At 42.8% G+C, this 23,920-nt stretch overlaps 1 protein-coding gene across 1 annotated transcript in view; it reads left to right on the top strand.

Moving 5' to 3' along the window:
* The window catches only part of NAALADL2 (N-acetylated alpha-linked acidic dipeptidase like 2), a 989,255-nt gene that overhangs the window by 415,925 nt on the left and 549,410 nt on the right, over nucleotides 1–23,920 (top strand). Inside the window, exon 5 of the mRNA XM_038750200.1 lies at nucleotides 13,846–13,965. Coding sequence (XP_038606128.1) covers nucleotides 13,846–13,965 — 120 coding nt within the window. The remainder of the gene's footprint in view (nucleotides 1–13,845; nucleotides 13,966–23,920) is intronic.

Here is a 23,920-nt window from a genome sequence, read left to right as displayed (position 1 = left end):
TATGTAAATAAAGCTTGGACTAACTTGAAAACCTTTTCCATTTTGTTCTTGCTGTCACTTTAGAGAAATAACAGAGGCCTCCCACCAACCATTATAGCAAGGTTTAATTTTTACTTCACTACTCAGTCATTAACAGCTAATTAAAAAAAATCCTTCCTAAACAATTGAATTTCTCTCAAGCTGTCTAGCAGGTAAACCACTTTGAGCCACTTTATTTGATGAGCACAGCTGACCATTTACTGGAGTCTCTGGTATCACCACGGAAGTCCATCCACTTTGCATTCATTATCAACCTCAAACAAAGTCTATTGCCTGTTCTTACTTTTTTGTACTCTGTGTTAGGGAGAGGACATTATGCCTGGGACTAGGGCCATTTGTTCTTAAGAAAGTAATAAGCAAGAGAGTGAATCTGGGTCTTTGAGACACCTTGTCATCTACATCCACCAGGGCTTCAAAATAGTCCTTGGATGACAGTAACATAAATAATGATGGTATTTGTTAAGCACTTACTATGTGCGAAGCACTGTTCTAAGCACTGGGGAGGTTAAAAGGTGATCAGGTTGTCCCACAGCTGGCATCACATTTTTAATCCCCATTTTACAGATGAGGGAACTGAGGCACAGAGAAGTTAAGTGACTTGCCAAAGTCACACAGCTGACGAGCGGCAGAGCTGGTATTTGAACCCATGACCCCTGACTCCAAAGCCCATGCTCTTTCCACTGAGCCACGGTTCTTCTCCGAAGCATGAAGTCATCCCAAGTCCGAATTCCACAGTCATCCCAATTGACTTCAGAATGTCACACAAATAGAAAGCAGGAAGAAATGTCTGATCTAGGAAAGCCATTTGTACCATCTCTTAATTCAGTTTATCCACCAACCGAAAAAAAAAAATCTTGTTATTTCTCAGAAGCCACCTTACCTTTTATCTGTTTTTGTGACTAATCATATTAAGGCTTTGGCATTTAGCAGCATGGAACATGTATCACCTTTTTCTTTTGAACTTGTCGCACATCTGGCAGTCAATCTACACAGATATTTCAGTCATTTCTTCTGTAAGAATGGTTTAGCTGTTTTGAAGCCAAAATTGTAAGGCTCAGGCAGGTTGAGAATTTTAGGAAGGAGAATTGGTCTCTGTAAACAGCAACTATATCTACAAAAGTACTGGATAAGCTTTACCTTTAGGCAGTGTCAAAGGGATTGTTGGACTTCCTTTGATGCTTTCCAATCATTTACACAGGTTATTAGCAGTTAAACAGGAATCCTCAAACAGGATTTGTTTTAAAAATAAAAACTGAAATAGTGCTATAAATTGGAATCACTGAAAATAGCTAGTTTAAAGCTGCCTGAGGAGCAGTATGACCTAGTGTTAAAGAACATGGACATGGGAAGTGGAGGGCCTAATTTGTAATTTCAGCAACATTATTTCTCAATGCTTACTGAATCCCATATCCACTCCCTTGGCACTTGCTACAGACATTCAAGACCTCAAATCCCCTGTCCCACTGCCTCCCGCCTCAATCTCTTGCTTCTAATATCCCAGCCCCATACTTTATTGGTATAAAGTAAGGTAAAGTAAGTAAAGTAAGGGCTTTGAAGGGAGGAAGAGAGCTAGCTTGATGGGTGTGCAGAGGGAGGGCACTCCAGGCCAGGGGGAGGATGTGGGCCGGGGGTCGATGGCAGGACAGGCGAGAACCAGGTACAGTGAGGAGGTTAGCCGCAGAGGAGCAGAGGGTGTGAGCTGGACTGTATAAGGAGAGAAGGGAGGTGAGGTAGGAGGGGGCAAGGTGATGGAGAACCTTGTAGCCGAGAGTGAGGAGTTTTTGCTTGATTCACAGATTTACCGGCAGCCACTGGAGATTTTTGAGGAGGGAAGTAACATGCCCAAAGCGTTTCTGCACAAATATGATCCGGGCAGCAGCGTGAAGTATAGACTGAAGTGGGGAGAGACAGGAGGATGGGAGATCAGAGAGGAGGCTGATGCAATAATCCAGTCAAGATAGGATGAGAGAATGAACCAGCAAGGTAGTGTTTTGGATGGAGAGGAAAGTGTGGAACTTGGCAGTGTTGTGGAGGTGAAACCGGCAAGTTTTGGTGACGGATTGGATGTGTGGGGTGAATGAGAGAGCAGAGTTGAGAATGATGCCAAGGTTGTGGGCTTGTGAGAAAAGAAGGATGGTAGTGCCATCTACAGTGACGGGAAAGTCAGGGAAAGGACAGGGTTTGGGAAGGAAGATAATGAGTCGTCTACACACGCTGCCTCGAATTCCTCAATGACAACTCTCTCCTCGACCCCCTCCAATCTGGCTTCCGTCCCCTACATTCCACAGAAACTGCCCTCTCAAAGGTCACCAATGACCTCCTGCTTGCCAAATCCAATGGCTCCTACTCTATCCTAATCCTCCTCAACCTCTCAGCTGCCTTTGACACTGTGGACCACCCCCTTCTCCTCAACAAGTTATCCAACCTTGGCTTCACAGACTCTGTCCTCTCCTCCTTCTTCTCTTATCTCTCTGGCCATTCATTCTCAGTATCTTTTGTGGGCTCCTCCTCCCCCTCCCAACCCCCTACTGTAGGGGTTCCTCAAGGGTCAGTTCTCAAACCCCTTCTGTTCGCTACACTCACTCCCATGGTGAACTCATTCGCTCCCACGGCTTCAACTATCATCTCTATGCTGATGACACCCAAATCTACATCTCTGCCCCTTCTCTCTCTCCCTCTCTCCAGGCTCGTATCTCCTCCTGCCTTCAGGACATCTCCATCTGGATGTCTGCCCGCCATCTAAAACTCAACATGTCCAAGACTGAACTCCTTATCTTCCCTCCCAAACCCTGCCATCTCCCTGACTTTCCTATCACTGTTGACGGCACTACCATCCTTCCCATCTCACAAGCCCGCAACCTTGGTGTCATGCTCGACTCCGCTCTCTCGTTCAACCCTCACATCCAATCCATCACCAAAATCTGCCGGTCTCACCTCTGCAGCATCAAGATCCTCCCTTTCTTCTCCATCCAAACTGCTACCCTGCTCGTTCAATCTCTCATCCTATCCCGAATGGATTACTACATCAGCCTCCTCTCTGATCTCCCATTCTCCTGTCTCTCCCCACTTCAATCCATACTTGACACCGCTGCCCAGATTGTCTTTGTGCAGAAACGCTCTGGGCTTGTTACTCCCCTCCTCAAACATCTCCAGTGGCTACCAATCAACCTACTCATCAGGCAAAATCTCCTCACCCTCAGCTTCAAAGCTCTCCATCACCTTGCCCCCTCCTACCTCACCTCCCTTCCCTCCTTCTACAGCCCAGCCCACACCCTCCACTGCTCTGCCGCTAATCTCCTCACTGTGCTTCGTTCTCACCTGTCCCACTGGTTACCCCTGGCCCACATCCTCCCCCTGGCCTGGAATGCCCTCCCTCTGCACATCTGCCAAGCTAGCTCTCTTCCTCCCTTCAAAGCCCTACTGAGAGCTCACCTCCTCCAGGAAGCCTTCTCAGACTGAGCCCCCTCTTTCCTCTCCCCCTCCTCCCCCTCCCCATCCCCCCCGCCTTACCTCCTTCCCCTCCCCCCACCACCTGTATATATGTATATATGTTTGTACATATTTATTACTCTATTTATTTATTTATTTTATTTGTACATATTTATTCTATTTATTTTATTTGGTTTATATGTTTTGCTCTGTTGTCTGTCTCCCCCTTCTAGACTGTGAGCCCGCTGTTGGGTAGGGACCATCTCTATATGTTGCAAACTTGTACTTCCCAAGCGCTTGGTACAGTGCTCTGCACACAGTAAGCACTCAGTAAATACAGTTGAATGAATGAATGAATAAGGAGTTCAATCTTAGACATATTGAGTTTTAGATGGCAGGCAGACATCCAGATGGAGAGGTCCTGAAAGCAGGAGGAGATACGAGCCTGAAGGGAGGTAGAGAGAGCAGGGGCAGAGATGTAGATTTGGGTGTCATCAGTATAGAGATGATCTTTGAAGCCGTGGGAGCAAATGAGTTCACCAAGCGAGTGAGTATAGACAGAGAACAGAAGGGGACCAAGAACTGACCCTTGAAGAACCCCTACAGTAAGGGGATGGGAGGGGGAGGAGGAGCCCACAAAGGAGACTGAGAATGAACAGCCAGAGAGATGAGGAGAACCAGGAGAGTACGGAGTCTGTGAAGTCAAGGTTGGATAGAGTGCTGAGCAGAAAGGGGTGATCCACAGTGTCGAAGGCAGCTGAGAGGTCGAGGAGGATTAGGATAGAGTAGGAGCCATTGGTTTTGGCAAGAAGGAGGTCTTTGGTGACTTTTGAGAGGGCAGTTTTGGTGGAGTGTAGGGGACGGAAGCCGGATTGGAGGGGGTCAAGGAGAGACATGGCACTGAGGAATTCGAGGCAGCGGGTGTAGACGACTCATTCAAGGAGTTTGGAAAGGAATGGTAGGAGGGAGATAGGACGATTACTATAAGGGGAGGTGGGGTCAAGAGAGGGTTTTTTTTAGGATGAGGGAGACGTGGGCATGTTTGAAGGTAGAGGGGAAGTAACCAGTGGAGAGTGAGCAGGTGAAGATGGAAGCTAAGGAGGGGAGGAGGGAAGGGGCGAGAGATTTCATAAGACGAGAGGGAATGGGGTCAGAAGCACAGGTAGCTCGAGTAGCACTTGAGAGGAGGGAGGAGATTTCATTTGAAGATACTACTGGGAAGGATGGGAGGGTAGTGGAGAGGGTTGAGAGCCGGGGGGTTGGAGAAGGAGGAGGAATGACTTTGGGAAGCTCAGACCATCTTATTAAAACATTTCCCCCTCCTTTCATCCTTCCCTGACTACCACTGTCCAATGGCTTCTTCCCCACTGGCCATGTATCCCATCGCACAAAACCCTCCCTTGACCATACGCTCCTTCCAGGTATCACCCCAACCATCTCTACCACTCTGTCATAAATTTTTTGAGCAAGAAGTCTAAACCAGCCACTTACACTTCCTCTCCTTCAATTCTCTCCTTGATGTCCTCCAATCTGGCTTTCCACCCCCTTCAATACTGTGAACCACCTGTTTTTCTCCTTGAAACATTATATAACCTTGACTTCACTGAGAATTTACTCTCTTGAATCTCCTACTATCTCTTTGGCTGCTTATTCTCAATCTCTTTGATAGATGCTTTCTCTAACCCCCGTTTCCTAACTGGCTCAGTTCTGAGTCCCCTTCTATTATCTACCTAAACCCACTTCACTGGATAACTCATTTGCTCTCATGGCTCCAATTTACTATCTCTATGCAGATTATTCCCAAATCTACATCTCTGTCCCTGATCTTTTTCCATTTTGGCCTTCCCTGACTAAGCTGTCATTTTCTCTTCTCCCACTCCCTTCGATCTTTCCCACGCATTTGGAAGTTTTTGCCATTTATTTTTTAATTTTTATAAGCATCTGTCTCCCCCTCTATACTGTTAGCTTCTTGTGGGCTAGGAACGTGACTTCCAATTTTACTATATTGCACTCTCCTAAGCAGTTGGTGCCCTATACACAATGCTCAATATGTATAATTGATTAGTCTGACAGTTGCTGACAGTTGCATGATGTATGATCTTGGACAAGTCAGTTAACATCTCTATGCCTCAGTTTCCTCATCTATAAAAGTGCCACGAACATGTGAATGGGAGGTAGGCAGAGGGCCTGGATTCTATTTTCTGTAACATTATTTCTCCATCCTTCTCGACCCCCATGTCCATTTCTTTGCCACTTGGTAATGCCTATTCTCCCTCCTACTTAGAAAGGAGTGGGAGAAAAGAAAAGGAAGACTTAGGGAAGGCCTCATGGAGGAGTTGTGCCTTCAATAAGCCTTTGATGTGGGGGCGGGGGGAGAGTAATTGTCTATCAGATTTGAAGAAGAGTGCTCCAGGCTAGAAGCTAGATGTGGGCAAGGGATCGGCGGCATGATGGAGGAGATTGAAGTACAATGAGAAGGTTGGCATCAGAGGAGCAATGTGTCTCAGCTGGATTGAGGTGAGGTAGGAGTGATTGAGTAAGGTGACTGAGTGCTTTAAAGCCAGTGGTGAGGAATTTTTGTTTGATGTGGAGGTGGATGGGCAACCACTGGAGGAGTTTCTTAAGGAATGAAGAAACATGTCCTTAGTGTTTTTGTAGAAACATGATCTGGGCAGCAGAGTGAAGTATGGATTGGAGTGGGGAGAGACAGGAGGCTGGGAGATCAGCAAGGAGGCTGATATGGTAATCAAGGCAGAATATGGTAAGTGATTGTATTAACGTGGTTGTAGTTTGGATGAAGAAGAAAGGGTGGATTTTAGCGATGTTGTGAAGGTGGAACTGACAGGATTTAGTGATGGGTTGAATAAGAGAGAGGAGTCAAGGATAATGACATGGTTATGTTTTATAGCTCATGAGACAGGAAGGATGGTGGTAGCATCTACAGTAATGGGAAAGTCAGATGGAAGACAGAGTTTGGGTGGGAAGATAAGGAATTCAGTTTTGGACTTATTAAGCTTTAGATGGTGGGAAGACATCTCTGAAGAGATGTCTTTGAAGGCAGCAGGAAATGTGAGACTGCAGAGGGATCAGGGCTGGAGATGCAGATTAGGTTATCTCCCTCCTAGAGGTGGTAGTTGAAGCCATGGGAATGAATGAGTTCTTCAAGGGAGTGGGTGTAGATGGAGAATATAAAGGGACCCAGAACTGAACCTTGAGGGACCTCCACACTTAGGGAGTGGGAAGCAGAGGAGAAGCCGACAAAAGACACTGAGAATGAGTGGCCAGAGAGATAAGAGGAGAACCAGGAGAGCACCGTGTCAGTGAAGCCAAGGTTGGATAATGTTTCCAGGAGAAGGGGGTGGTCGACACTTTCATAGGCTGCTGAGAGGTTCAAGAAGGATTAGGATGGAGGAGAGGTCATTTGATTTGGCAAGTAGGAGATCATTGGTGACTTTTGAGAGGGTGTTTTCTGTGAAGTGAAGAGGATGGAAGCCAGATTGGAGAGGGTAAAGGAGAGAATTGGCGGAGAGGAATTTGAGACAGCAGGTGTAGACAACTCACTCGAGGAGTTAGGAAAGGAATGGTAGGAGAGAGATGGGACAATAACTGGAGGGAGCCATGGGGTCAAGGGAGGGTTGTTGTTTTTTTAGGATAGAGAAGACATGCATATGTTTGAAAGAAGTGGAAAAGAAGCCGTGGGAGAGTGAACAGTTGAAGATGACTGTTAGAGAGGGAAGAAAGGAAGGGGCAAGTGTTTTGAGGTGCGAATGAATGGAGTCAGATGCACAGGTGGAGGAAGTGAATTTTGAGAGAAAGCAGGAGTTCTCTAGAGATACTACTGGGAAAGATGGGAGAGTTGAAGAAGGAGAGGAGAGGGGAGGGACTAGGGAGGGGGAGGGGAGATTTAAGGGAGCTCATACTTGATAATGGCAATTTTCTAAATAAAGTAGGTGGCCAGGTGATTAGGGGCAAGGAGTGGGGGAAGCAAGAGGTCAGGGGGACTGAGGAGGGGGAAGCACTGTGGCTCAGTGGTCGGAGCATGGGCTTTGGAGTCAGAGGTCATGGGTTCTAATCCCGGCTCTGCTAATTGTCAGCTGTGTGACCTTTGGCAAGTCACTTCACTTCTCTGTGCCTCAGTTACCTTATCTGTAAAATGGGGATTAAGACTGTGAGCCCCCCGTGGGACAACCCGATCACCTTGTAACCTTCCCAGTGCTTAGAACAGTGCTTTGCACATAGTAAGCATTTAATAAAATGCCATCATTATTATTATTAAATGTCTGGAACAACTGATGAGGGCAATGGGCATGGATGTCAGTAAGGTTGGAGAAACAGTTTTGCTGTTTTTATGATGGGCAGAGGAGAAGGCAGAATTAAAGCAGGCAGGGATAAACTTGAAGTGGACAATGTTGACCTGGTATCTGTATTTCTGCCGTCACCTCTCTGCTGCTCACGTGCAAGAGTGAAGGAGGACTGTGGAGGTGATCCAGAGCTGGGGATTAGTGGTACAAGTCTGATGAAGGGATACAGGAGCTAGTGAGTTGAGTTCAGTAGAGAGTGCGGTGTTCAGAGAGTCAATTTGGTCATCAAGGGAAGGTAGTTGGAGTGTGAAGGCTATTTGGGGCATGATGTGTTGAGAAAATTGGATGGGGTCAAAAAATTGGAGGTCTCTTTTGGGGAAGAGTACAGATTTTTGTGGAGGAGGTGTGTGGGATTGAAGGCAGTTGAAGAGGTTGTGGTCAGATAGAGGGATTTCCAAGTTGGTGAACGTAGAGGTTGTGCACTGGCTAGAGATATTGAGTTCAAGTATGTGGCCAGATTGGTTAGTGGGTGAAGTGGGGTGGAGCAGGAGGTCAATGGAGTTGAGGAATAAGCTGTATTAAGCTCTGGGGTAGATACAAGATCTTCACGTTGTCCAAGGTCCATGTCCCACATGTGGCTCACAGTCTTAATCCCCATCTTATAGGTAGAATAACGGAGGCACAGAGAAGTTAAGTGACTAGCTCAGTGTTACAAAGACATGTGGCAGAGCTGGGGTTAGAATCCAAGTCCTTCTGATTCCCAGGCCCATGCTCTGTTCACGAGGCCATATTACTTTTCTTCCTTCCTTCCTTACTTCTCTGACTTCCTACTACAACCCAGCCCTTGCTGGACCAACCTACTAACTGTACCTCGGATTATCTTGCCCCCAACCCCTTGCCCACATCCTACTCCTGGCCTGGAGCTCCCTCCATGGAAGCTTCATGGTGTAGGGATCGAGTACAGGCCTGTGAATAATAATAATAATGATGGCGTTTGTTAAGCGCTTATTATGTGCAAAGCACTGTTCTAAGCACTGGGGGGGATACAATGTGATCAAGTTGTCCCACGTGGGGCTCACAGTCTTAATCCCCATTTTTACAGATGAGGGAACTGAGGCTCAGAGAAGTTAAGTGACTTGCCCAAGGTCAAACAGCAGACTTGTGGTGGAGCCGGGATTCGAACCCACGACCTCTGACTCCAAAGCCCGTGCTCTTTCCACTGAGCCACGCTGCTTCTGCTGTGAATCAGAAGGTCGTGGTTTCCAGTCCCAACTCTGTCATCTCTCTGCTCTGTGGCCTTGAGCAAGTCACTTCACTTCTTCTGTGAAGTGATAATAATAATAATAATAATAATAATAATAATATAATGATAATGGCATTTGTTAAGCATTTACTTCACTTCATCTGTCTGCTCTGTGGCCTTGAGCAATCACTTCACTTCTTTGGCCTCAGTTACCTCATCTGTAAAATGGTCATCAAGACTGTGAGCCCCATGCGGAACAGCAACTGTGTCCAACCTGATTTTCTTGTATCAGCCCCAGCACTTAATACAGTACCTGGCACAAAGTAAGCAAATACCATTATTATTACGACAGACAATCACTGTTCCCTTGGTCACTCTTCCCCAATTCAGATTACATCTTTTCTCAGAGACCTTCCTTGACTTAGCTCTCATTTCTTCTTCTCCCACTCCCTTCTGTGTCATCCATGCACTTGAGTTGTGCGCACTTTGTTCACTCCACCCTCGACCCCACAAGCCCTTTTGTATATATCTGTATATTTGATAATATCTGTATTTTGGGAGGCAGCATGACCCAATAGATAAAACACAAGCCTGGCTGGGAGCCAGAGGATGTGCTTATAACCCCCCCTCGAAATTGTAAGCTCACTGTGGGCAGGGAACGTGCTTGTTGTATTGTTCATTCAATCGTATTTATTGAGCACTTACTGTGTGCAGAGCACTGTACTAAGCGCTTGGGAAGTACAAGTTGGCAACGTATAGAGACGGTCCCTACCCAACAGCGGGCTCACAGTCCAGAAGTATTGTTATACTGTAATCTCCCAAATGCTTAGTACAAAGCCCTGCACACAGTAAGCAATCGATTCATTCATTCAATCATATTTATTTATTCCTTCATTCTTTTAATCGTATTCATTCAGTGCTTACTGTGTGCAGAGCACTGTACTAAGTGCTTGGGAAGAACAAGTCAGAAACATAAAGAGACGGTCCCTACCCAACAACGAGCTCATAGTCTAGTAGGGGTAGACAGACAACAAAAGAAAACATGTAGACAGGTGTCAAAATCATCAGAACAAATAGAATTATAGATATATGCACATCATTAACAAAATAAGTAGAATAGTACTGAGCTCTTATTGAGCGCTTCCTGTGTGCAGAGCACTGTACTAACCACTTGGGAAGTACAAGTCGGATAAATATGTTTGACTGACTGACTAATCCTAGATCCAACGCTTGCCTGCGGTGTCCCTTAATGTCTCTCGGCCTGTTTCATTCGCTGCAAAAACCGCAGTAATAATAATAATGGCATTTGTTAAGTGTTTGTTATGTGCAAAGCACTGTTTTAAGCACTGGGGGGATACAAGGTGATCAGGTTGTCCCACATGGAGCTCACAGTCTTCATCCCCATTTTACAGATGAGGGAACTGAGGCTCAGAGAAGTTAAGTGACTTGCCCAAGGTCACCCAGCAGACATGTGGCAGAGCCGGGATTAGAACCCATGATCTCTGACTCCCAAGCCTGGGGTCTTTCGACTGAGCTACGCTGATTCTCTAATACCTGTTCTCCTTCCTACTTCAGTGTCAGCTCCATGTGGTACAGGGACTGTAACTGGCCTTATTAACTCAGATCCACTCCACCAATTAAAACAGTTCTTGACACAGGGAACGTGTCTTCCAGCTATGTTGTATTGTGATTTCTCAAGCGCTTAGTAGAGTGCTATGCACATAAGTACTCAATAAGAATTGATTGATTGTCACATAGTAAGCACTAAACACATATAAAAATATGTAATTTATTTATTTATATTATGGTCTTACCTCCTTCCCTTCCCCACAGCACCTGTATATACATATATATGTTTGTACATATTTATTACTCTATTTATTTTACCTGTACATATCTATTCTAGTTATTTTATTTTGTTAATAAGCTTGGTTTTGTTCTCTGTCTCCCCCTTCTAGACTGTGAGCCCACTGTTGGGTAGCGACTGTCTCTATATGTTGCCAACTTGTACTTCCCAAGCGCTTAGTACAATGCTGTGCACACAGTAAGTGCTCAGTAAATACGATTGATTGATTGATTGATTGATTGGTCTCTCTGCCCCCTATAGACTGTAAACTGTAGGCAGGGAATGTTTCTACCAACGCTTTTACAATGTACCCTCCCAACTGTTTACTACAGTACTCTCCACATAGTAAGCACTCAATAAATATAACGGAGTGATCGATTGCTTTAGATTCAGGAAGACTTTGTTTTTCTTTAATGGCATTTGTTAAGCTCTTACTATGTATATGCCAGGCATTATACAAAGCACTGGGATAGATACAAGCTTGTAAGCACACCATTACCCATATGGGGCTAACAATCTTAACCCTCATTTTACGGATTTGGTAACAGAGGCAAAAAGAAGTTAAGTGATTTGCCCCAGGTCACACAGCAAACAAGGAGAAGTAGAAAGAGCATGGGCCTGGAGTCAGAGGACCTGGGTTCTAGTCCTGACTCTGCTAGTTGCTTGCTGAGTGATCTTGGGCAAGTCACTCAATTTATCTCAGTTTCCTCAACTGTTCAATGGAAATTAAATCCTATTCCCTCCTACTTTGACTGTTAGCCCCTTATGGGACTGTGTCCAACCTGATAAAACATGTATCTACCCCAGTGCTTAGAATGTTTCTTGACATATTAGAACATTTCTTGGCAGTGGTAGGATTAGAACCCAGGTCTTTCTGACTCCTAGCACCATGCCCTTTCCTGTAGGCCGTGCTGCCTAAATAAGTTCTTGGGGAAGAGTGATTAAGTACTTGACTATGATTATTTGAACACAAACTGTAGAAGGAACCAAGAGGTTTAAGGCCCATTCCTCTTTAAAATTCTTATCCAGTATCTGGATTTTTGTCACGAAAACTGAAGTACACTTTTAGGGAAGGCAAAGTCCATCAATCCAAGGACCAGTGGTCAGCTCTAGGTTCCTAACATAGGAATTTTCCTGATCACTGAAAGCCTTAGGCAAAGAGGGTTCAAGAGCCAAGGGCCCAAAAGTTAGTGAGTAATTGAATAATCAGAAGATTCTTGGACTGGGCCTGTGTGAAAGACTATATATTTTTCGTTGCTTTTGTCATTGAAAAGCAGCTTGGCATAGTAATAAATTCCATAAATGAAACAGACTGTGAGCCCATTGTTGGGCAGGGATTGTCTCTATTGCTGAATTGTACTTTCCAAGCACTTAGTACAGTGCTTTGCACACAGTAAGCACTCAATAAATACAATTGAATGAATGAATGAATGAATGAATGAATGAATGAAAGAGGACAGACCTGGGAATTGGAGGGCCTGGGTTTCAATCCCAGCTCTGCCACCTACCTGTTGTGTGAACGTGGGCAATGACTTAATTTCTTTCTGCGTCAGTTTTCTCATCCATAAAATGGTGAGGAAAGTCCTGTTCTACCATCCCCCTTAGACTCTGAGCCCCGAGTGGGATAGTGACTGTGTCTGGATGATCTTGTTTCTATCCAGAATTTAGTACAGTGCTTGGAACATAGTAAACACTTAACAAATGCCACAGTAATCATTGTTATTAATAATAATGATAATATTGTTATTATTATGTTATGTCTCTTTTAGCTGTTTTTGAGCATTTAGCATCCTAATCATTATTGGTCATTTTCTACCAGGAGTATGTTGAATCTCTATAGACTTCAGAGAAAGAAGTGGAAACTATAAATCTTACAGTTGTTTTTTTTTCTTTTGTTGCTGAGTGATGTTTGAAATGAAGATGTGCTTTGAGTGATTGTCAAGTATAGTCAAGCATCATTCCAAAGAAGAGATTCAGCAACTAACTGTGAGCCATTTCTGCAATCAGAAATGGACTTCATTCAAAAATATAGAGCCTTGTAAAATAGAGAAGAGCAGAGGCAGTTGATTCCCTGTATATCAATATTAGAAATTTTACCCTTCATATCCCCCCCCCAGTTTTGCAAGGGAGCAGATATCTAAATCTGTCTTGGATATTCCTTTCATATTGAAGCTGCCCAGACCATCATCTGACATTGCCAGAGGACAGACAGGATCTCTCTCCAGGCAGAGAAGTTTCTGATCAAACCGAGTCACTCAGAGACATAGAAAACATCTCCAGTATGATGGACCGAATGACTGATTTGATTGGAGACATATTCTAACCAAATGAAAACATTTTTTGGTGAATCAGAGGCAGTTTCTTGTCATATGGAAATGTCCTGAAGAAAAATGCATGTTGTTTTTGAAAGTTTTGTAACATGCTTAGCAGATGGAGGGAGCCTCTGCCTCTTGTTTTCACATTTTGTGTTTCTGGTACCGAAATCTGAAAGATGATGATTTTGGCAATTTCAGTGAAGGGATAGGATCAGTTGTACCAGGAAACAGCCTGTTGAAAGTGCTATCATTCATTTCCCGACTAGTAGCTAAGAAATTGCAAATGAAAAGCAGTTTTCATTTGAAAACTGTATTTGATGTACAATCATGTAGTTTTTAATATAGATTTAAACTAATTTATAAAGTAAAATATTTCACTGACAAGAATTATTGTAGGAGAGTAAATCCATTTTAATCATGAAGGAGCAAAATGGGTTGGAAAGCTATGTTGACAATATCTGTGAATGTTAGGTTTCCTTTGACCAGTGTTGAGAACGGACAACTCATTTTTCAAGTGGTGATTGTGACCTGATGACAAGGCAATCATAGGCTCTTGATCAAGGACGTTGGTGCTTATGTACTTTTCTTTAAGTGGAAAATCACATGCTGAAGCACAGATGGTTGATCGTTTGTTATAAAACTTGATCTTTCCAATTCTTTTCATGTTTCCAGGCTGAAGTCATTGATGTGAGGTATGGAACACTGGAAGATTTAAACAGGATTCGGGGAATTAAAAATATGACCAACAAAATTGCACTACTGAAACTGGGACGGTCTCCTTTACTTTACAAGGTAGGTTAAGGAGCTGAGCTATGTGTTGAATTTAACTCTGCATTTTCATTCTATCAAAATATCAAATTGGGACTTATGTCTTCTATTTTAGCTGTTGGAGCAGTATCGGAGTATTTTCAGGGGCTAGTAGTCCATTGAATTTTGAGTTTTAGATTGACGTTGGGGTAGATAATAAGTTGCAAACTGGAACCATCCATCATTTTTGATCTAATACCAATCAATCAATCAATCAGTGGTATTTACTGAGCACTTACAGTGTACACAGCACTGACTAAGAACTTGGAGAGTACAGTACAATCGAGTCGTAGGTAGACACGATCCTTACTTTCTGGGAACGTAGAGTCTCTACAAACTCTGTCTGGCAGGTACTAGTTTAGATTTACCACTTTACCATTTTGATGTGATGGGTAAAATGTCATGCATCCTGACTGCTCTCAAGAATATAATTAAAATATGGTGTGCTTTCAGAGAACCCGAATTTTGATGTATTTCATTTACATTGGATTTCATTAACACTACATCCCCTGGGTTCATAATTAAAACAGTTCAAATGAAGTATCTGTTAATACGTGCCACAACACCTACTGTTCATATTAACAAATCCTTTCACCAGAAATTTAAAAGAATTTAACTAAGTTGATGTTACAGCAAGCAGGGGTACCTGGAGAGTCTTATGTGAGCTCCTCCAAAGTTTAGCGAAATAACTTCCCGACACTATGAGAAGCAGCATGACCTAGTTGAAAGAGCATGGGCCTGGGAGCATCTGCTGCACCTCCTGCTCCACCTGCACCATCTGCTGCACCTCCTGCTCCACCACACCTCACTCACTAACCAACTTGGTCACACCCTCGACCTCATCATCTCCTACCGCTGCACTATCTCCAACCTCACCAACTCTGAAATCCCTCTCTCTGATCATAACCTTCTCACCTGCCTCCTCACTCACTTTCCTCCCCACTGTTAATCTATATTACTATCCCACAGACAACTCCGCTCTCTCGACCCCATTCATCTCTCTCAGCGCATTACACCCCACCTCGCCTCCCTATCCTCTCTACCCAATCTTGATGACCAAATTGCTGCTCTTAACTCCACCCTCTCCTCAACTCAACTTTCCCTCTCCACTTTCCCTTTGCTGCTCTCGTACCACTAACCCAAAGCCTTGGATCACTGCCACTGTCCACCGCCTTCACTCTTATGCTTGAGCTACTGAACATTGCTGGCAAAAGTCTAAACACCAAGCCTTCCTTGTTCACTCTAAGTTTATCCTTTCCTGCCTTAACTCTGCCCTCTCCTCTGCCAGACAAAACTATTTCTCCGCCCTTATTGACACCCCTGCCCATCATCCCCGTCAGTTCTTCCGTACATTTAACTCCCTTCTCAGGCCCCCTGTTCCTCCCCCACCTCCATCCCTTACCCCCAACGATTTGGCCTCCTACTTCATTAGTAAAATTAACTCCATCAGGTCTGAGCTCCCCAAAGTCACCCCTCCCCCTTCTCCATCCCCCCCACTCTCAACCCAGTCTAATTGGGAGATGTACCTCATTCTCGCCTGTCCCGCTGTCGACCCCCAGCCCACATCCTTCCCCTGGCCTGGAATGCCCTCCCCCCGCACATCCGCCAAGCTAGCTCTCTTCCTCCTTTCAAAGCCTACTGAGAGCTCACCTCCTCCAGGAGGCCTTCCCAGATGGAGCCCCCCTTTTCCTCTCCTCCTCCCCACCCCCCATCCTAACTCCCACTGCACATGTATGTATATTTGTACAGATTTATTACTCTATTTATTTTACTTGTACATATTTACTATTCTATTCATTTTGTTAATGATGTGCATATAGCTTTAATTCCATTCATTCTGATGACTTTGACACCTGTCTACATGTTTTGTTTTGTTGTCTGTTTCCCCCTTCTAGACTGCGAGCCCGTTGTTGGGTAGGGACTTTCTCTATATGTTGCCGACTTGTACTTCCCAAGCACTTAGTACAGTGCTCTGCACACAGTAAGCGCTCAATAAATACCATTGAATGAATGAATGAATGAACCCTCTGCTACTCTCCCATCCTTCCCAGCAGTATCTTCTGATGAGATCTCCTCCCTCGTCTCAAGTGCTACTCCATCCACCTGTGCTTCAGACCCCATTCCCTCTCATCTTATGAAATCTCTCACCACTTCCCTCCTCCCTTCCTTAACTTCCATCTTCAACTACTCACTCTCCACTGGTTCCTTCCCCTCTGCCTTTAAACATGCCTACATCTCCCCCATCCTAAAAAAGCCCTCTCTTGACCCCACTCCCTATCTAGTTATTGCCCTATATCCCTCCAACCCTTCCTTTCCAAACTCTTAGAATGATTCGCCTACACTCACTGCCTCAAACTCCTCAATGCCAACTTTCTCCTTGACCCCCTCCAATCTGGCTTCCATCCCCTACACTTCACCAAACCTGCCCTCTTGAAGGTCACCAATGACCTCCTTCTTGCCAAATCCAATGGCTCCTACTCTATCCTAATCCTCGTCGACCTCTCAGCTGCCTTTGACACTGGGGATCACCCCTTTCTCCTTAAAACGCTATCCAACCTTGGCTTCACAGACTCCGTCCTCTCCTAGTTCTCCTCTTATCTCTCTGGCCATTCATTCTCAGTCTCCTTTGCAGGTTCCTCCTCCCCCTCCCATCCCTTTACTGTAGGGGTTCCTCAAGGGTCAGTTCTTGGTCCCCTTCTGTTTTCTATCTACACGCACTCCCTTGGTGAACTCATTCGCTCCCACTGCTTCAACTATCAGCTGTATGCTGATGACACCCAAATCTACATCTCTGCCCCTGCTCTCTCTTCCTCCCTCCAGGCTCATATTCATTCATTCATTCATTCATTCAATCATATTTATTGAGCGCTTACCAGGTGCAGAGCACTGTACTAAGCACTTGGGAAGTACAAGTTGGCAACATATAGAGATGGCCCCTACCCAACAGCGGGCTCACAGTCTAGAAGGGGGAGACAGACAACAAAGCAAATCATATTAACAAAATAAAATAAATAGAATAAACATGTACAAGTAAAATAAATAGAGTAATAAATATCTACAAACATATATACATATATACAGGTGCTGTGGGGAGGGGAAGGAGGTAAGGCAGGGGGATGGGGAGAAGGAGGAGGGGGAGAGGAATAAGGGGGCTCAGTCTGGGAAGGCCTTCTGTAGGATGTGAGCTCTCAGTAGGGCTTTGAAAGGAGGAAGAGAGCTAGCTTGGCGGATGTGCAGAGGGAGGGCATTCCAGGCCAGAGGGAGACCGTGGGTCGGGGGTCGATCAATCAATCAATCAATCATATTTATTGAGCACTTACTGTGTGCAGAGCACTGTACTAAGCGCTTGGGAAGTACAAGTTGGCAACATGTAGAGACAGTCCCTACCCAACAGTGGGCTCACAGTCTAAAAGATCGACAGCGGGACAGGTGAGAATGAGGCACAGGAGATCTCCATCTGGATGTCTGTCCACCATCTAAAACTCAATATGTCCAAACCTGAACTCCTTATCTTCTCTCCCAAACCCTGCCCTCTCCCTGACTTTCCCATCACTGTAGATGGCACTACCATCCTTCCCGTCTCACAAGCCCACAACCTTGGTGTCATCCTCGACTCTGCTCTCTTGTTCACCCCACACATCCAATCTGTCACCAGAACCTGCCGGTCTCACCTCCACAACATCACCAAGATCCGCCCTTTCCTCTCCATCCAAACCGCTACCTTGCTGGTTCAATCTCTCATCCTATCCCGACTGCATTACTGCATCAGCCTCCTCTCTGATCTCCCATCCTCCTGTCTCTCCCCACTTCAGTCTATACTTCAGTCTGCTGCCTGGATTATCTTCGTACAGAAACGCTCTGGGCATGTTACTCCCCTCCTCAAATATCTCCAGTGGCTGCCTGTCAACCTACGAAACAAGCAAAAACTCCTCACTCTCGGCTTCAAGGCTGTCCATCACCTTGCCCCCTCCTACCTCATCTCCCTTCTCTCCTTCTACAGCCCAGCCTGCCCCCTCTGCTGCTCTGCAGCTAACCTCCTCACTGTGCCTCGTTCTCGCCTGTCCCACTGTCAACCCCCAGCCCATGTCCTTCCCCTGGCCTGGAATGCCCTCCGTCTACACATCCTCCAGACTAGCTCTCTTCCTTCCTTCAAAGCCCTACTGAGAGCTCACCTCCTCCAGGAGGTCTTCCCAGACTTAGCCCCCTTTTTTCTCTCCTCCTCCCCATCCCCCCGTCCTACCTCCTTCCCCTCCCCACAGCACTTGTATATATTTGTACAGATTTATTACTCTATTTATTTTACTTGTACATATTTACTATTCTATTTATTTTGTTAATGATGTGCATATACCTTTAATTCTATTTGTTCTGACGATTTTGACACCTGTCTACATGTTTTGTTTTGTTGTCTGTCTCCCCTTTCTAGACTGTGAGCCCGTTGTTGGGTAGGGACCATCTCTATATGTTGCTGACTTGTATTTCCCAAGCACTTAGTACAGTGCTCTGCATGCAGTAAGCGCTCATTAAATATGACTGACTGACTGAATGAATGAATCTGGGTTTTAATCCCAGCTCTTCCTCTTGCCTGCTGTGTGACACTGGGTAAGTCACTTAACTTCTCTGGGCCATGGTTTTCTCATCTGTAAAGTCAAGATTCAAAATTTGTGAACCCCATATGGGAAATTGACTATGTCTAAGATGACTAACTTGTATTTAATCTTATACCTTTAATCTCATGGCTGGCACACGGTAAGTGCCTACAAATTCCACAACTGTTTTTATTACTATTCTTTAGTTGTGCAGTAGAGCTGATATTCAGTCTCGAGAGGAACATTTACAATATCCTGACCCCCAAATGCTGGACTAAATAAAATAGCCTCTGGATGGATTAATATTTGAAAATGTTCACAAAGAAGGTAATGATAATAATGCCTTGGTTTGTACAGTGCTGCCTAACAACACTTAAGGAATTCTTTTTCTTTAACCCCTAGAAAGAAAATGCTCTCTCTTTTCATTGTCAACATCATCAATAATAATAATAATAGAGTATTTATTAAATAGTTAATAGGTGCCCAGCCCTGTACTAAGCAATGGGGAAGGTACAGTGTAATCATATTGGACACAGTCCCTGCCCCACATGGAGCTTAAGTAGTCCTAGCTTTGACTCCATGTTGTCTGGATCGATTCCACGGCCAAATTGTTCGAATCTTTGCTGCTATTTCTGTTATAAAGCACCCAGCCACCCAAAAGAAAATGAGACACAAAAATGAATGTGATGAGGACACTAATGGCGCTTCAGCATCCAGTGCCTCACAACTCTCATCAAATATTCCTGTGAGAATTCAAACTGAAATTAGAGGGTGAGAATCTACAGCTGTGAAAAAGAGGGCAGCAAACCAAGTGACTCTTGGGTTAAACGCATCCATTAATCTTGGCCTAGATGAGCATCTGGACTACGATTCTGCAGGTGGATGAGTAAAGGGAAATGTTAATCATATTTTAGTGTTGTGGTAGTTACTAAATCACAGTTTCAAATAAATTGGGAAGGGAATAACTGCATCTGTGATACGGAGGGGAAAGGGGAAAATGGAATTGTGATATTTAGACATGTCTTAAAAATGAACAGAGAGAGGGATCTTGGAGACAATAAGGAGGGACAGTCTTTAGTTTAATCATAAAGACAGTGTGTGTGTGTGTTTCTGTGTGTGTGTGTGTGTGTGTGTGTGTCTGGGAATTTTTGTTCTCAAAGGTGATTAGTTAAAAAATTCATGACTTTCAGAAATATGTCCTGTGTAGAGCAATAAAAAAGTCAGAATGATGTCAGCAGACAACTCTAGATATATATGTATCCATCAATTTTAAAAAATAATTAATAAATAATAAATATAATTCATAGTACTTTATAATTTAATGATTTATACAATAATAAAAAACAATTATAAAAGCCCATTTCCTTCAGAATTTCTAATTATAAGAACCCAGAGTCACTCCTTTGGCCACACAAAACACAGTAAATACTAGAACACAGGATCTGAAAATAATAGTTGGCTAGTTTAGGTGTAAGCTATCTTTAACTTAATCAGAATATTTTATATTTTCATATATATATATTTTTTCAAATATATATGTTTACATATGTATATATATATGTATACATATGTGTATACATATATATATATATACACATATGTATATATATTTGAAAAGACAGAGATAGTAACTTTAATTTTCTCTCGTGCTCGAAATAAGGAAAACATTTTATAGGTAATATTCCTTCAAAAACAAGGATTGTGTTTCTGGAGACTCTTGTGGTACAGAGAACTTGTGTGGTGAGACCTATTCATTCATTCATTCAATCATATTTATTGAGCACTTACTGTGTGCAGAGCACTGTACTAAGTGCTTGAGAAGTACAAATTGGCAACATATATAGATGGTCCCTACCCAACAACGGACTCCCACTTACTAAATACACACAAGCCATTTCTAGCTAAATCACCTTGTACTGTATCCAAACTGATGTACATTATGGAAAAATGTGGGAAGAGTTCTGAGATAGATCGTAAAAGAATGATAGAATTTCCTTCCTGATAGAATTACATTTCTGGAACTGGAGATAAAAATCCAGTAAAAGTTTAGCATACATCTGATATGAAATAGTATACAGAGTTGTTTTAGAAATAAAAAATTCACTATTTCTCTATTTAGATAGAGTATGCTTGCCGCTGAATAATTTAACAAGGCATTTTATGCCCAATTCTCAGAAGTAATTATAAAAGCCCAGTTCCTTCAGAATTTGTAATTATAAGAACCCAGAGTCACTCCTTTGGCCCCACAAAGCACAGTTAATACCAGAACACAGGATCTGAAAATAGTAATTGGCTAGTTTAGTTTTGAGCTATTTTTAACTTAATCAGAATATTTTATATTTTCAAGAGAAGCAGCTTGGCCATTTTTTTTTTTTTTGTAAAAAATGGGGATTCAGACTGTGAGTCCCATGCAGGACAGGGACTTAGTCCAACCTGATTATCATTTAACTAGCTGAGCTCTTGATATAGCGTCTGGCATATAGGAAGCACTTTACAAATACTATTTGAAAAACAAAACTAAATAGACTATTATTTTTTCTAAAGTATTTAATTCCCATCTTGTGATGTATTACAAAGAGGAACAATCTCTTTACACATTGAATTTTATTTCACGTCATAAAGAAAATATATCCTTGTTAAATGCCAGAATAATGGAATGACAGAGTTGATGAGACTGAATTTTTAATAAATGGCCAAGTAAAAGAAAAAAGCTGCACATCACACATCCTTAATACCTGAAGAAAAAAAGAATTCTTAATATTCTGTTGAGCTTACATGTAAATTATTAAAAGATATAGACACAGTATATCCTAGTAGAAAATGTTCTGGCCTGGGAATTAGGAAACCAAGACTTTAATCCTGGTTCTGCCACTTTCCTGTTGTATGATGTTGGGTAAATGTGTTTCAACTTCTTAACTTCCCTGTGCCTCTGTTTCTTCATCTGTAAAATGGGGATTAAATATCTGTTATTCCACTTCCTTGGCTGTGAGTGCCCCATCAGACAAGGGCTGCATATCTACCCCAAAGTTTAGCACATAATAAGTGCTAAACAAATACCACTGTGAACAATATTATCATTATCAACATTATCATTATTATCATTATTACATATAAATCCAAATGAGAGTGGCTTAAGACAAAAGAGTAATTTGCTTATCATATTTTTCCCCTTTATTTTGTGGCCTGAAACTCTTTTAGTGTCCAGCATTATTTTCAATTATATTCATTGTGATATTCAGCATAGGCAGCTAGAGAAAATATTACAGGCAACAGCAATGAATATGTCAAATTAGATAGTGATATGGTTTCAGTATCTGGTTTGTAGAAGCATTGAATAATATTTTCACTTTCTTTGATTTGGATTTTTTAATGAACCACATATTTTATAATGTTCTTAAATGTTGAAAGAAAGTTATTGTTTTTTTCACTTTGGGGTGATTAAAAATTTGTTGAAAATATTCACTCTTGCCCATTACGTCTGAAATTAAGACTATCATTTGCCCAAATATATCAGTGATTTAAGATAATAATGCTAGTGTTTGTTAAGTGCTTACTGTGTGTCAAGCACTGTTCTAATTACTGGAGTAGATACAAGTTAATCAGGTTGGGTATAGTCTCTTTCTCACAAGGGCCTCCCAGTCTAAGGGGGAAGGAAAACATACATTGAACCCCCATTTTACAGTTGAGGAAACTGAGGCCAAGAGAAGTAAAATGATTTATCCAAGGTTACACAGCAGGCTAATGGCAGAGTTGGGCATGTAGAAGACAGTGTCCAAATCACCTCCTATTTGTGACTGGTTTTCTTTTCTGGAGACTATATAAATAATAATAATAATAATAATAATGATGGCATTTGCCAAACACTGTTCTAAGCGCTGGGATACAAGGTGATCAGGTTGTCCCACGTGGGGCTCACAGTCTGAATCCCCATTTTACAGATGAGGTAACTGAGGCACAGAGAAGTTAAATGACTTGCCCAAAGTCACACATCTGACAAGCAGTGGAGCCGGGATTAGAATCCATGACCTCTGACTCCCAAGCCTGTGCTTTTTCCACTGAGCCATGCTGTTTCCTAAAATGCTTCTTAAAATACAAAATGAATAGCGTAAAGCAACTTACTTATATGTAATTCTAGGCTGAACATTCCCCTTTCAGGGTTGCACCTGGAGAGTTTCCAGTTCTCTACCAGGCTTGACTATGGGAGGGAGAGTCAAGCAGAGGCGTTTCCATTCCTACCTTGGGCAGTGGCGAGTGGAAGGCAATCCGCTCCAAGTCAAAATTCACCTGTACTGGGCAACAGCAGCATGGGACAGAGTCGAGGGCAGAGACTCAATTTTACTGCGCGGAAGGAGGCAATGGTAAATCACTTCCGTATTTTTACCATTAAAACTCTATGGACACACTACCAGAAGGATTGCAGATGGAGGTGGGATGTTCTGGGAGAGATGTGTCCATGGCATCGCTATGGGTCGGCGACAACTCAACAGCATAAGAGAAGGGTGAACATAGAGTGGAATTCAAGTACACATGTACTTGAACTACTGAAAAAGACAGTTTTATCATGATTACCACTCTGTAACGTTTAGATTTAGGACTCAATAAACTATTCAACTTTTATCCCAAATTAAGATTTAATAACTAAAAGTCATCATCATCATCAATCGTATTTATTGAGCGCTTACTATGTGCAGAGCACTGTACTAAGCGCTTGGGAAGTACAAATTGGCAACATATAGAGACAGTCCCTACCCAACAGTGGGCTCACAGTCTAAAAGGGCTCACAGTAAAGGTCCTAATGATACAACTACTGCAGATTTTTCTCTCCATCACCCATCTTAAAAATCCATCTAATTCAATTGTATTTTAGTACATAAATATTAATTTATTGAATACATGAGTGTTTATGAATTTTTTATGGCAAAGATTGAACATTCACAATATTTATGCATAGCATATTTGTAACTAAGCATTCATAGGTGTTAAAATTATGCCTTGGGTGGAAGGTATTGAATGCATAAATTGAAAGAGATCCTTAAAGATCAAAAGGGTTGTTTTCTTCATATGTATACATTTATATAAAATCTTACTGAAAATGCAGTTTTAAATGATCAATTTATTTGAACAAAAATTATTAGAAATACTGGTACCTTGAGCATTAGTGGACTTAATTAGAAAGAAAATTTAAAACAATAAACTGTTTTTAAAAAATACCTCTTTCTAGAACAGTGCAGCTCCCTGTCTTTCATAACTATTAACTGGGAGTTCTATGGGAATATTTATGTCCTTCAGTGACTTAATTATGAATTCCTGTTCCTACTACAGAATTCATCTACAATATAAATACAGCATAC

This window comes from Tachyglossus aculeatus, chromosome 1 (assembly GCF_015852505.1).
Source record: "Tachyglossus aculeatus isolate mTacAcu1 chromosome 1, mTacAcu1.pri, whole genome shotgun sequence".
In the NCBI taxonomy this organism is placed as follows: domain Eukaryota; kingdom Metazoa; phylum Chordata; class Mammalia; order Monotremata; family Tachyglossidae; genus Tachyglossus; species Tachyglossus aculeatus.
The sequence above is the reverse complement of the archived record's forward strand: the minus strand, read 5'-3'. Positions and strand labels throughout refer to the sequence as shown.